Source organism: Sminthopsis crassicaudata, chromosome 4 (assembly GCF_048593235.1).
Source record: "Sminthopsis crassicaudata isolate SCR6 chromosome 4, ASM4859323v1, whole genome shotgun sequence".
In the NCBI taxonomy this organism is placed as follows: domain Eukaryota; kingdom Metazoa; phylum Chordata; class Mammalia; order Dasyuromorphia; family Dasyuridae; genus Sminthopsis; species Sminthopsis crassicaudata.
Genome location: NC_133620.1, coordinates 442,203,118 through 442,217,218, shown reverse-complemented (window position 1 = coordinate 442,217,218; position 14,101 = coordinate 442,203,118). Strand labels below are relative to the sequence as shown.

The following is a 14,101-nucleotide window of genomic DNA, read 5'->3' as shown; positions in this document are numbered from 1 at the left end:
TCTCTTTTCTTCTTCACTAGATTTGCACTATTTGACTCAATCTCACAGTCCTGCAATATCCACTCAATCCCCAAGACCTGGAAGCTATGCTTAGACTCACAGAATTCCTAGAGCTGTCCTTGGAGAGCTCCTGCCCAAGTTACACAGTGCTCTGTAGTTTAAAATTTACTTTCCTTAAAACAAGTCCTGATTTAGACTTAGCACTGCTTCCATTTTACAGATGAGGACACAAATGGAAGAGGCTAAATGATGTGCACAGGTTGGTAGGATCACCCACAATTTAATAGAATCAAGGATCAAACCGAGGAATACAGTCCAGTGCTCATTTCTCTCTGCTGCACTTTCCCTAGCCAACGCCTAAAGAATTCGAACAGAGAACACTGTGCAAAAGCCCAGAATGGTTGACTCTATAAAATATATAATAATTTTACCTTAAACAGATCTCTTACTACCTCACTAACTTTTCTAGACTCTAGGTAAGCCATTATATTTTTGTCATTGTGTCATTATCTCATGAGTCATGTTGCCATAGTTATATATTACCCCCTCTCCTTTTAGGACCAGAAAAGTGACACCACACAGACCCCTGTTGACGTTATTGACATTGCTATTCAGCCAAAAGAAACAGGGAATTAAAAGAAAAGACATTTCATGAAATATCATAGAAGGAAAGCAAAATTAGCTTATTCTCCCCCCAGAAAAATATTACTTTGGGGACACCAAAAATGGACAACCCTCCCAACTCATTTATCATCAATAGGAAGAGTAGACACCTATAAGGATCATACATGAGACATAAAAAATGTATATAGGGATGTATATAGGGCACACACATGGAAAGGCATACCCGTATGGAACACATGTGGCCAGGTCATGTATGTGGGTGACACATGGAAAGGCATACCCATATGGAATACTGTTTTCTAGAATCCTCAGCTAAGAACTACAAGGTCTCAACAAGAAGATGAGTATGAGTCTCTGTCCTTTCTCTTTTAGCTTAAACTTCAAAGGCAGAAACCTTACTTAGTCATTAAACCAGAGGAAAGTTGCTTTTGCTTTCTAACAGGGTTCTTAATTTGGTGTCTGGAACTGATTTTCAAAATATCTGTAACTATTTCAATAGAATTAAGTTTCCTGTGTAATCTTATGTATCATAAGCACTTAAAAATATGATTCAGGGAAGAAGTATATAGACTTCACCAGATTGACTACCAGAGGTGGAAGAACTTAAGTATTTTGAGGAGAAAGTGGTCTCTGCTTGAGGATAGAGCTAAGCTTTTTTTTGAAACAAAAGCCAGTCAGCTAGTTAGAACTATAAGCATCTAAAATTTCTTTTGAATTTCCTCCTGACAGAATTGTCTGTCCCAGCCTTTTCTCTGACTTAGAGCTAAACTATTTTTGCTAGCCCATTAACCAAGGAAACGCTACAGAAGTTACATGGGTTGGAGAAACAGGACTTTTCCTGAGTCTCCAAAGCAAGTGAATGAGTAAAAGACAGACAAGAACAAAAGGCTGGGGAAAGGGGAAAATTATATGTAAGGCTTCTGCCCTCATTCCCTGCAGTTCAATTATTTTGTTATAAATTCCTTTGTTCCACATGCAAGTATAGTCAGTAACAAATCTGTGTTCTTTTAAGCTTTCCTATAATCAGATTACTTATTATTTTATATTGGTTACATTTTTTAATGTTTCCATGATGTGATTTAGGTGACAGTGTAGTCTCATTAGCATCATATTTACAAATATCTCTTAAGATGAACAACTTCTGCAAATGGTTAATCTTATTACATCTTTATATTAATTTTTTTGTTTTCAATTTTAGACCATTTTCCCAAATTCAGGGGGGGGATACTTTATTTAACTTGCATCCCCCTTATGCATAGAATTTAAAATTTAATAACAGCTTTTTAAAACATATTCAAAAAAATTTATTCTCAAAGTTCACATCAGAGATATAGGGATATAAATTACAGTTTATAATAAAGGTACTACATTGTGCCTCAATATGTAGTATACAAGCGTGTATCTTGTTTTCATTCTCAATGAGAGAAGAGCACATTCCTAATGATAACCATTTATATTTTTATTAGTTTGGGCAAATCTTTGAAGACTCCTCTTAGTGGGAGTATGCATCATTTTAATAAATGGTGAATGTTGACGTGAAACAGTAATGAAATGAATCATGACTTACGGTCTATTTCTAGCTCTTTGAACATATAGCAGGTATGTACAAAGAAGGATTGAATAAGCTTCTTCCCCCTCTTTCAAGGAAGACTGCTAGAACACATTAAGAAATAGGGGAGCCAGGGGCAGCTAGGTGGTGCAATGGATAGAGCACCAGCCTTGGGTCTGAGTTCAAATGTGATCTCAGACACTTAACACTTCCTAGCTGTGTGATCCTGGGCAAGTCACTTAACCCCAGCCTCAGAAAAAAAAAAGAAAGAAAGAAAGAAATAGGTGAGCCTATTCTGTATGAGGGATTACCACATGGCCATAAATGGAAGACACATAGTTAAGCACACCATGCAGACTTGGAAAATGGGGGGCAGACCAGACAAGACAGAGATGTTAAGATGCACGTGATCCCGAGAAGAGGCCTTCATTGAAGAATGCTGCATTCACAGGCACCTGGAGGGAAGGACATGGCAGGAAATGGCATTAGGTAGACTTACTTAGCTACAAGACTACCTAGAAACAGTCCTACACTGAAGGGCAGTGCACCCATACAACTCTAGAAGAAAGGAACAGGTACCAGATGAAGATGCTGAAACATAGGTGGACCAATAGGGGTGTTGCAATAGGGAGAAATACCAATATGGTCAGACTCTGGAAATGAGGACTAGGGGAAAGGCCAGAACCAAACAGCAATAAATACAGGACTGTAACCTGAAAGAGCAAACCAGAACCTTGCCTTTTCTTGGTATGGTGAATCCTATAGATTCCATAAGGTTCCAGAAGATCTAGATCCAGGTGAATGTCAACTCTTAAGCCCCACATGGTACAGCGATGAGATGAAAGTAAATAAATAAATAAATAAATAATGTATAGGTCCCTGTGGGAAGTGGAAGAGTTTTTTTTTTGTTGTTGTTTGTTTGTTTGTTTTTTGTTTTTAACTATTGGCTTGAGTATGGGTTCTTTTTTTCATTTTTTGTACTAAAAAACAAAATAAAAACATACTCAACTTTTGTATAGTTAACAACCTTTCAGTCCAAGCAGTCAGGTGAGAAAAAATCCAGGAGAATTCTTAGTCAGGAAAACCTGGAAAGAATGAGTGTTCAGTGGAGAAGGTGTTCAACAGTGTTAAGTGGAGCAGAGAGGCCAAAAGGATTAAAATTCAAAAAGACTTGTCAGATTTGGCAGTAAAGATATAAACTTGGTAATTTTGGAGAAAGCACTTCTGTCACTGAGACCTTGCTGCCTTGACAGTCCTATCCAGTATTTCTTGGACCTTCTCACATTCTCCTGTTGCCACTTCCATATTCACATTACTCCCACCACTCAGTAACCTTCTCTGAGATTCACTGTATTCAAACTTATCACTCACTTCAGTTCTTGAAGACTGATAACCCTCATCTCCCTGCCCTACTAAGAACTTCTTTTCCCCTATCGGAATCCAATCCCTTGCTCACAGTCTTTTTCAGCTTCAAATCTTGCTCTCATTTTGGGGACTTACATAAAAACTAGTTTCCAAAATAGCCTAATCTCCCATTTTCTCAATTTTATCAATTCCTCTGACCTACTCCTCTCTCCATTTCAACTCTACATTGTTTGGGGTCTCTATCTCTCATTAGTGTTCTATTTCCATTTTCAAGAACTCTGAAATTCCTTTTTCTTATCCTAATTTCCGTTATTTCCTATATTTATATCCTAATTTCTGTTATTCATCTCTCTCTATGCCTTACTTTTCTTAAATCTAACCCTTATCCTTAACTGAATCTCCAGCTTTTCTACCTCTTAGTATTTCCCAAGCTCTCACCTCTGTTCTGCCTATCTCTCTGTTCTTTTCAGACTTGAACCTTAGTGAACTAGTTCAAATTGACCTTATTCTCTACCTTGGAGTTTCTTGCTCTCTTCTCCTGCCCATGCTCATCATGCCTTTGCCAAGGCCTAACCCCATATTATTCCCACTATTTGCCTTCTTTGCTGCTATTCATGTACAGGAAGAAGTCATGCAACTGCTGCTACAGATTTATTACCCATTCTTAACTAAGCTTTCACTGAAATAAGATATCTTTTTACTCCTCCCTAATAAATATCCAGTTTTCACAAGTGTCTATTTCAAGTTTTCCATCTCTTCTAAAGTCTCTCAATCTCATCCATTAATCTCTTCTCATACTTATACTAATAAATTCCCTCTTCTTTCTTCCTTATCTCACAAGAACTCTTCATTTTAAGATCCCTTCACATCCTCCCTTCTTTATCATCATTTATTCAATTGATCAGCAAACATTTCCCAAAAATCTATTATATACTAGAAAGGGCAGGGAACGAAAAGAAAGGAAAAACATTTCTATAGCACCCACTGTGTGTTAGGCCCTGTGCTAAGCATATTTACAGATATGAGACCTCTTGCACTAGCTGCCATATAGGTGAGGACACTGTGATGCTAAGGTATTTATTCATCTCTTAGTCTCTCATTTTCAGTATTATTCCTCCCAAGATTCTAACCTGAACCATCTTCTCCCCTCTAAATTCTTTACCTTGTAATCTCATGAGTTCCCATGGCATGACAACAGCAATAATAAAAAAGATAACCACAAAACTAAGTGAATTTTATAATGTTTGTGCTTTTTTCAAATATGGCATCTGATTTTGTCTATTATCCACATTTTAACACAATCACAATTTGATGTTTAAAAATTTTTAAATAAAATTATACTTATTTAAATTATTCAAAAGGTAGCTTTTGATAATGTCTTATCGTATTTTGCCTGTGGAACATCCTTCCTTAGCATCCAAAAGTGGTTGCTTCAGTTATATTATCCTAGTACCACTTTGTCTTTTTTGTGATTTCTTGATGGAAGCTTTCCCCATGCTTGTTACTTATAGCATGTAAGTTTTCTGGAAAGTCCAAGTGTGAACTTAAATAAATAGATGCTAAATATGGGAACAGTAAGATGATGCAGTGGATAAAGCACTAGCCCTGCTGTCTAAAAGACTTGAGTTCAAATCCAGCCTCAAACACTTAATACTTCCTAGCTGTGTGACCATAGGCAAGTCATTTAACCACAATTGCCTTGCCAAAAAAAAAAAAAAAAAAAAAAAGGAAAGATTTTAAATATGTTACATTCTCTACTTGTGTAAGCTTTGAAAAACATCATTGAGAATTCTTTGGTAATTTCCTGTTTCCCAAAAAGTATTTGGTCATTTAAAGAAATTATTTCCATGTAGCTTCTTTCATTCAACTGATCTTTAAAGTACTCATCTTTTTATTTTGAATAATATTTCTCCCTCTTATAAATAAAAACAATTTTTAACATTCTTTAAAAAATTTTTTCAGGTTCAAATTCTCTCTCTCCCTTTCCTGAGATGGAAAGTAATTTAATATAGGTTATAGTATGTAATCATTCAAAAACATTTCCACATTAATTGTGTTATAAAAGAAAGCAAGACAAAAAAATGGGGAGGGAATGAAAAATAGTATACTTTGATTTAAACTTCATCAATTTTGTTGTGTTTTTTTTTTCCCCCCCTGGGAGTACATAACATTTTTCATCAAGAGTCCTTTGAAATTGCCTTGGATCATTTTATAGCTGAGAATAACTAAGTCATTCACAATTCTTTTGATTCTGCTCATTTCACTTTGTATCAATTATGTCTTCCCAGATTTCTCTGAAATCTTTTTGTTTTTCATTTCTTAGAGCAGAGTTAGTTATAATCATATGCTACAATTTGTTCAGCCATCCCCAATTAATAAGACATCCCATCAATTTCCAATTTTTTGCCAACACAAAAAGAGTGGCTATAAGTATTTTTGTAAAAATATTCCCCACCTCCCTTTCCTTAAAAAATCTCTTTAGGATTTAATTTTGCATATGTATAGCATCTAGTAGTGGTGATTGCTGAATCAGAGGGTATGCACAGTTTAGTCCTTAAGGAATAGTTACAATTTGCTTTGCAGAATGGTTGGATCAGTATCCTCAAGTTATAATCCTAATTCAAGAACAGACACTTTATTTTTTATTATTATTATTATTATAACTTTTTATTGACAGTACATATGCATGGGTAATTTTTTACAACATTATCTCTTGCACTCACTTATGTTCCAACTTTTTCCTTCTCTCTCTCCACTCCCTTCCCTAGATGGCAGGCAGTCTTAGACATGTTAAATATGTTATAGTATATCCTAGATACAATATATGTGTGTAGAACCATATAGTTCTCTTGTTGAACAAGAAGAATTGGATTCAGAAGGTAAAAATAACTTGGAAAGAAAAACAAAAATGCAAACAGTTCACACTCATTTCCCAGTGTTCCTTCTCTGGGTGTAGCTGATTCTGTCTATCATTGATCAATTGGAACTGAATTAGATCTTCTCTTTGTCGAAAATATCCATTTCCATCAGAATACATCCTCATATAGTATTGTTGTTGAAGTGTATAATGATTTCCTAGAAGAACAGACACTTTCAAATCCCACAGATATGCCAAAAACATTTGTAATACTTTTTGGGCAAATTTTGATGTCTCTTTGCAGAAGATCTCATCCTTTTCAGACTGATTTAGAAATGTTAAGTTATGACAAGATTACTTAAAATACAAGACTGCTTTCCTGGTTTCTTATTTGACACAGTGAGTCTCATGCTTATAGTCTGAATTATCAGTTCATGCTTTTCATCCAAATTCTAGGTTGCCGGTGCTTTTGGTCCAAATAATTCTTCATTGTATTAAACAGTTTTTATAACTTGTGGTAGATTTTGGATATTACACATTATGTTTAGTGTTGAAGTATATTTGTTCAACAAAAATAGTAATCTTTTTAATAGTCTTTTGTTGTTTTGAAATTATATAATGTAATATACAGTGTGAGTCAGTTAACAGTCTAACCAAAAGGATGTGGTACAAATAAAGGGTGTGAGCCTTATCCTGATAAGAAAATTTTCTTAACTAGAAGAGTAAAATTTTGCTTCAGATTTAAAGAATAAGTTACATAACAAAAATTATTTAGATAATTTACACATGAGGCATAATAGGAATTTAATTTACAAAATAGAAGACAATTGAGAAAACAATATTAGAAACTGTAATGCTGTTCACTTAATGGTCCCTGACACAACTGAACAAATATTTGCTTCATGTTGAATGTTTCTCTATATATGATAGTAACAGTCTCAGCTGCCTTGTCACAAAATAAATACCTAATGATTTCTTACTCTTTATCTTCCTTAACCAAATCATACTTTATTATTTATATTGCATGTGTAGCAAGGACGCTCTGATTCCCCTTCCCAGAATCCTGGACACCTTGAGGAGTAGGAGTATTTCTCTTATCAAATATCCTTGACTTTTAAGTGCCTGCTGTCTTTTTCTAGTAGTTTCATTTAATGACTTAAAATCAACTAGCTTTTATAAAGGGATATTTATTTTCTAGATAATAGCAAGAACAAATATATAAATATTTCCCTTAATAATTTCCGAGTCATACTCCCAATATCACCTCAGTCTCAAGGGGAAGGGGAGGAGAGGAAGAGGGAACTCATAGCTCAGTTCAATTAATGTATAGCATTTTGTCTATCCAGTATCTAGTCTAGATGGGACATCACTGCTGGAAGTCCCAAAAGTTACCCTAAAAGATTTGCACTTTGGGGGATTGATGTAAGCCTGGCAGCAACATCTTGCTTCAATTCTGACTTTCAGAATTGTTCCTGTGGCTCATTCTTTTGACTATGAAAAAATAAACCAAATGGCCAAGAACAGAGGTTCATTTTGGGGGAAAGGGAGAGGAGGAGATTCTATGGCCAAAGGGGAAGAATGCCTTAAGGTCCTTTTCCTTTTATAGCATGGTCTCTCATCATGAGCTCCATTAGACACAAATGAAGCAAAAAGAGGGAACTGGAACTGATGTAGCCTTTTGGAAGATGCCAATTGTCCCGACCATGCAATCAATTGCAAAAGGTTCTTCCCAGCCAGTTACAGTAGGTCTACACATGCAGGGGTGTTCTATGGCTAACTTATAATAGTTTGTGAAAGCTGATGTTAAAATTTTGATTATGAATCAATATATATGAGGTATAATTATACTTCAAAAATGGACAAACACTATCAGGGCTTTATTGTTTTGTTGGTTGTTTATATATTTAAAAAAAAGTGATGGAGAAAATGTTAATAACGCACATTAAGTTTAACAGTGTATTATTTGCTAGCACACTCCTGGTAGAGAGACCATTTCAGCAAGCTGATGGATTCTACAGATAACTCAAAGAAATAATCTAGATCAAAATATCACAATGGTGGCTATTCAAGAAATAACAATTTATATTTCTGAATTCAGCATGAAATCATACAAATAGGAGAACTAGGTAGCACAGTGGATAGAGAACCAGCCCTGAAGTCAGGAGGACCTGACTTCAAATCTGGTCTCAGACACTTAATACTTCCTAGCTGTGTGACCCTGGGCAAGTCGCTTAACTCCAATTGCCTCAGGAAAAAAAAATACACAAACACACACACAGAAATAAAACTGACTTTTTATATGACAAAATGTGTTGAACAATATTATCAACTCTATATAAATGATTTTTTAAAAATCTATTACCAGCCTCAGCTTCTCTCCTGAACCCAGTCCCACATCACCTTATAAATCTAGGACATTTCCATCTAGATGTCCCATTTAGTTTCAAAGACTCAACAGTTCTACAGGGGATCTAGTTATTTTTCTCCCTAAACCTGTTGCTCATCCAGTCATCCATTTTCATATCCCCTTAGGGATACATTTCACTCTTCCTTGCTCATCCTCCATATCCAATCTATAACCCAGCCTTGTTAATTCTACCTTCATATCATTTCATGAATTATCCTTCTCCACTCAGTCTTTGTTTAGGCTCTTTCCCTTTTTGGAATGGATTACTGCAACATCCTAAACTGATTTCTCTGCTTTTAGTCCTCTTCCTCTTTGATCCATCTTTCATATAATTGTTAAAATATTGGTCATACTATTTCAATTCTCAGAAAGTATTAGTGGCTTTCTGTTGCTTCCAGATAAAGTAAATCTTTTCACCTCACAGTTAATGCTTCCCACAATATGGCTCTAGCCTTTCTAAACTGAGTTCTTATTTACTATCCTTCAACCAATTTGGCCTCCTTGCTAATACCAGAACTTGATATTTCATCATTTTTTCTTTCATGCCTTTGGACAAGCTCTCTTCCATGGCTAAAATGAAGCTCCTTCCTTACCTTCACTTCTTGAAATCATTTAATTTTGCTCAAGGCTCACTTCAGATGTCACCTTCTCCTTGGAGCCCTTCAGAATGCAAAAGTGATCTCACATCATTTCCTTGTCAGGGTTTATGTTGGATGTTGCATCTTCTAGTAGAGTGTAATATAAACTCTGTGAATGCAAGAACTGTTTTTATTTGTCCTTTTATTTCCAGTACTTGTCAGAGTGCTTTAGATATAGTAGGTGCATAATAAATGTTTGTCCAGTGAATTAATGTTTACAATTATCTTCATAACTATAGCTTTCAATATTATTGCCATAAATAGTGATATTTGTATTGCCATATATGTATTATACTGCAGCAATATTTCTATCATGGAAATAAAAATTAAAGAAATATTGCAAGTCTCTATTTTAAAAGTTTTCCTCCAGGAAAGAATAAGGTTATATCTTTTTTTTTTTCCCCCCTGAGGCTGGGGTTAAGTGACTTGCCCAGGGTCACACAGCTAGGAAGTATTAAGTATCTGAGACCAGATTTGAACTCGGGTTCTCCTGAATTCAGGGCTGGCGCTCTATCCACTGCACCACTTAGCTGCCCCCCAGAATAAGGTTATATCTATTTCTTTTTCATAATTCTGAAGTTTCTATCATAATTTTAAACATGAAATTTGTTATGACAATGATAGGAAAATCTACCTATGACCAACTAATGCCTTTCACTTACTTTGAATGCTAACCAATTATTTTTTCTCTCTTCAGGCTTATGGAAATCAGTCAGTGAAGACTTGTAAAGAAACTAAGAAGAGGAGTCGATCTGGATCTGGGAGAAAGGTGAATTTATATGATTACAGAAAAGTCATTGCTGTGGTATATATCGTGTGAAAAGTAAACTATCAAAATAACTCTATAAACTAGCATTAAAATGATAAATAGGAAAGATAATGGGCTTTTCTGTATCATGTAGTATATTATTGGTCTTTAAATGTTGATTTTTAAAGCGAGTTGATTCTTTACCTAAGATAGCTTGTTCACATACCATTTGTAATAAAGTTAGAATCTTTTTCCCCTAAATTAAATAATTTTGATCACTAATTTATGCCAGATATTATTGTGTGCTCTGAGGAGACATGATTTTGTCTGTAAGAGTATTTTATTCCACTGAGCAAACATCATGGTCTTAAGTGAGTTGCTGTGGCCAAAAATTTCATCACTGTTTAACCAACTTTTTGGGTTTCTCCAAACTTTGTTGCCTGATCCTAAGATAACAGGCAGATAGATAGTATCTGCTACTGGTCCAATAGTCAAAGCCTTTTCATTGCAGTAGGATCTGCCATAACTGTACTTCGTTGACACTCTTCCAAAGTTTCCAGGGTCACCTTCATGACAGAATGAGGCTTCTGAGTAGAATTTCAGGAATAATACATTAAGTTAAAAAACAAAAATTTTAAAAGAATAAATTTTTTCAATTATTTAAAAATAAATAGCTTACCACTACTTTCATTTTAAGTTAACACCTACTTTAAATACATAGTAAGATTATTAATACTTTTTCTAAAAAACTAATTAAAGTGCTAAGCACCATTACCTGTAGTAAGATTAAAATATGGCTTCTCATTTTCTCCCAGTGAAATTCAGAAACAATTTTCTGTAAAGTGATTCCTGAACTGCACTTTATACTGATAGCTTTTTTTCCCCAAATATAAATCTTTATGAAAATTAATATAAGCCCAGGAAATCATGTTAATGATGCCCTGATTTTAATCTTATGTAACTTCAAAGGAAAGACATTTTTGCATTTCCCATTCATAAAGTATCTCTTTATGGTTCAGCCGAATTAAACATTTATTATGTTAATGGCACTATCTTAAGCACTGAGGATACAAAGATAAAAATTGATCTGGTGGAATACAACATACACCCACATAGATAGATAGATAGATAGATAGATATAGATATGCACATATACCTATATGCAGTTATGTGTCTATATGTATTACTACACACACAAAAAAAAAAAAACACTCATATGTAGATAGCTAAGGTACATACATACATAAAACACAAGAACTGTAATGCTGGCAAGGGAAACATCCAAACAAAATGCTTTAGAAAAATTTGAAGATGGAAGAATACTTATAAATGCTAGAAACTTCACAAAGTTCCCTAAACTAAGGCTTTATGGAAAAGGATTCTGAATAGTAGAAATAAAGGAATATTTTCTAGAAGTTGGAAGTATCATGCTAAGCTTTGGGAAAAGATTTGTAGTTCAGTGTGGCTTAGTATATAGAATTCATAAGGGCAGTAATATGAAATATATGAGAGATTATTTGGGGAGCTTGATGCTTTTTAATATGGCATTCCCTAACACATATTTTTAAAAGATGTTGTTTTAGCAGCTATCAGGAAATGGACACATTAACAATAATATTCACATAACTTTAAAGAAGCTGTGAGTTCTTTTATCATCAAAGTAAAACCCTACTATCTGGTCCCAAATAACAAATGAGCATAGAGAGACCTAATTCACAGTGAAGAATGTGACAGTGGAAAGTATCATTCCTTAGTTGTGTTTTCTCTTGACAGGTCCTTCAACCAGGTGAATTTTCCTGTAGTCAAGAGTCAGTGCCAAAAAGAAGAAAATATAGTGAACCAAAGGATTACATATAGAGATCACTTCCCCTTTTGCTTGTTTGTAAAGATCTCAACACTGATATCTAAATTAAATAATGAGTGTAGTAATATTACATTTTAACATGTCTTCTCTTACTCTTAACGTCCAATGAATTTGAAACTTCATGTATATAACCTTAAAACAGCACACATTTCAGAATTGACTATAGTTTAAAATATTATGAAGAAAGAACCAAATTTTGATCTACTCTGAAAAAATTTTGAGGAAATTTGTGGAACAAAAGCAAGTAATAACTGTCAGATGACTGGCTGTCATTTTCCAATTAGCAATGAACTATCTCTATTAGGTAGACTATTCATTTAAAAATATACTCATTAATTTTGAATTTGCTTTAATATTCTTTGAAATAATATATTTGAGATACTAACATTTTGAGGGATCCACAATTATATGTGCTTGAACTTTGCCATATAAATTGTGACTGTCATTGTGTTTTACTAATAAAACAATGCTCTTCAGTACTTTTAATAGTATATTAAAATGATGATTTAGAATTTATTGCAAATATTGGTACTTAAATTTTTTTTACAGATGTAATACAGCAACAGATTTTCTGTATGACATTTTAAATATGTCTTTGTTGATATTTTCTCTTTCTCATGTACTCCTTTTCTCTCCTTATAGAAAGTCATCCCTTACTGACAAACAGTATTTTTAGAGAAGAAAAATCAGCACAATTGATCAATACATTGAAAAAGTCTGAAAACCTATTATGTAAGACCTACTTCTACAAAGGGGGATAATAGGCTGGAGGGGCTTTTGCATAACTCTTCATTTGAGCTTTTATTTATTTATTTTTTTAATTTTAGGTATGGTGTTCTTTCCATTTATATTGTTTGAGTCACTGTATATTGTTTCCTTGGCTCTGCTTACTTCACTCTGCATCAGTTCATCTAGAGCTTTCCGGGCTTATCTATAGTCATCCCATGCATTTCTTACAGGGTTTTAATATTTCATCATATCCATAGATCACAATTTGTTTAGTCATTCTTCCGTTGCTGGGCATCTTCTTTCCCACTTTCAACTTTCACAAAAAGTGCTAGTATAAATATTTTGGAGGCTGGGGGGACTGTTTTCTTATAAGCCCAGTCATAGAGTCTCTAGTTCAGTGTATGGACATTTTAGTCATTTATTTGGAGAATTTCCAGAATGGTAGTTCCATTTCATAGCACCACTCACAAATAGTGTGCTGCTCCTCTTGCAATCCCCTCAGTGTTGCCATTTTTGCTAATTTTCAGATATGAGATGAAACCTCAGGGTTGTTTTGAATTTGGATTTTTCTGGAGCATTGTATGGCATTTTCAACAACATAAATAAAACATTTCCTGTTCAGCACTGTGTGACTTTGAAGACTTCTGATTTTTATTTAAATAATAGAAAATGAGGTTTTGCAAGGGGGTACATAGGCTTTTGCCTAGTGGGCGCAAAGGGAATAACGTTATTCACATTTAAGCTCCAAAGGTGGCTCCAAGCAAGGAGGATCTCACCCTTTGACCAAGGAGGGCCCTGGAGCGCCCCAGTGGGGTGTCATTCGAACCCAGAGCCTCAGGTTTGAGGACCATTCGACGCTTTGCGCTAGACTCGGGGGTCTTTGCGAGGAGGCCTCGGGATCCGCTAGTCCGGAGCCCAGGCCGAGAGGGTTGGATCGGCCAGATTGCAAAAGGATGGGCCCGTTGATTTCTGCCCTGACTAGGCCCAGGCTTTACGCGTCCACCGGACCGGCTGGTGACGTCACACGCCCTGGGCCTACCCCCAAAGAGGCAGATTTGACCCCTCTCGGCCTTCTGGGCTTCCCCATCTTCCTCCTCCCCCGCTCCGTCCCTTCCCTCTCCCCTCTTTCCCCCTCGCTCGAGATGCAGCGCCCGCACACCAGCTCCAGGGCTCTGGGCCACGCCCCTCCCTCGGCGGCCCCAGCTGGTCGGGAGGGTGGGCTGTCTTCCGGGCCCTCAGGTTAGGGGTCCTTCATTGGGCGGGCCGCCTGTCAGCCCGAGCCGCGACCTACCTCCTTTTGGTGGGGTTTGTCTGGACGGC

General features: G+C 35.7%; 1 protein-coding gene across 5 annotated transcripts in view; it reads left to right on the top strand.

Moving 5' to 3' along the window:
* Positions 1 to 13,406, top strand: part of HORMAD1 (HORMA domain containing 1) — a 39,617-nt gene extending 26,211 nt beyond the window's left edge. For 4 of the 5 annotated variants that reach the window (XM_074263421.1, XM_074263420.1, XM_074263417.1 and 1 more), the window contains 2 exons: positions 10,138 to 10,209; positions 11,962 to 13,406. In XM_074263421.1, the coding sequence (XP_074119522.1) occupies positions 10,138 to 10,209; positions 11,962 to 12,045 (156 nt within the window). In that variant the 3' untranslated portion in view covers positions 12,046 to 13,406. The remainder of the gene's footprint in view (positions 1 to 10,137; positions 10,210 to 11,961) is intronic. The other variant, XM_074263419.1, reaches the window with a different exon arrangement.
* Positions 13,407 to 14,101: the final 695 nt, after the last annotated feature.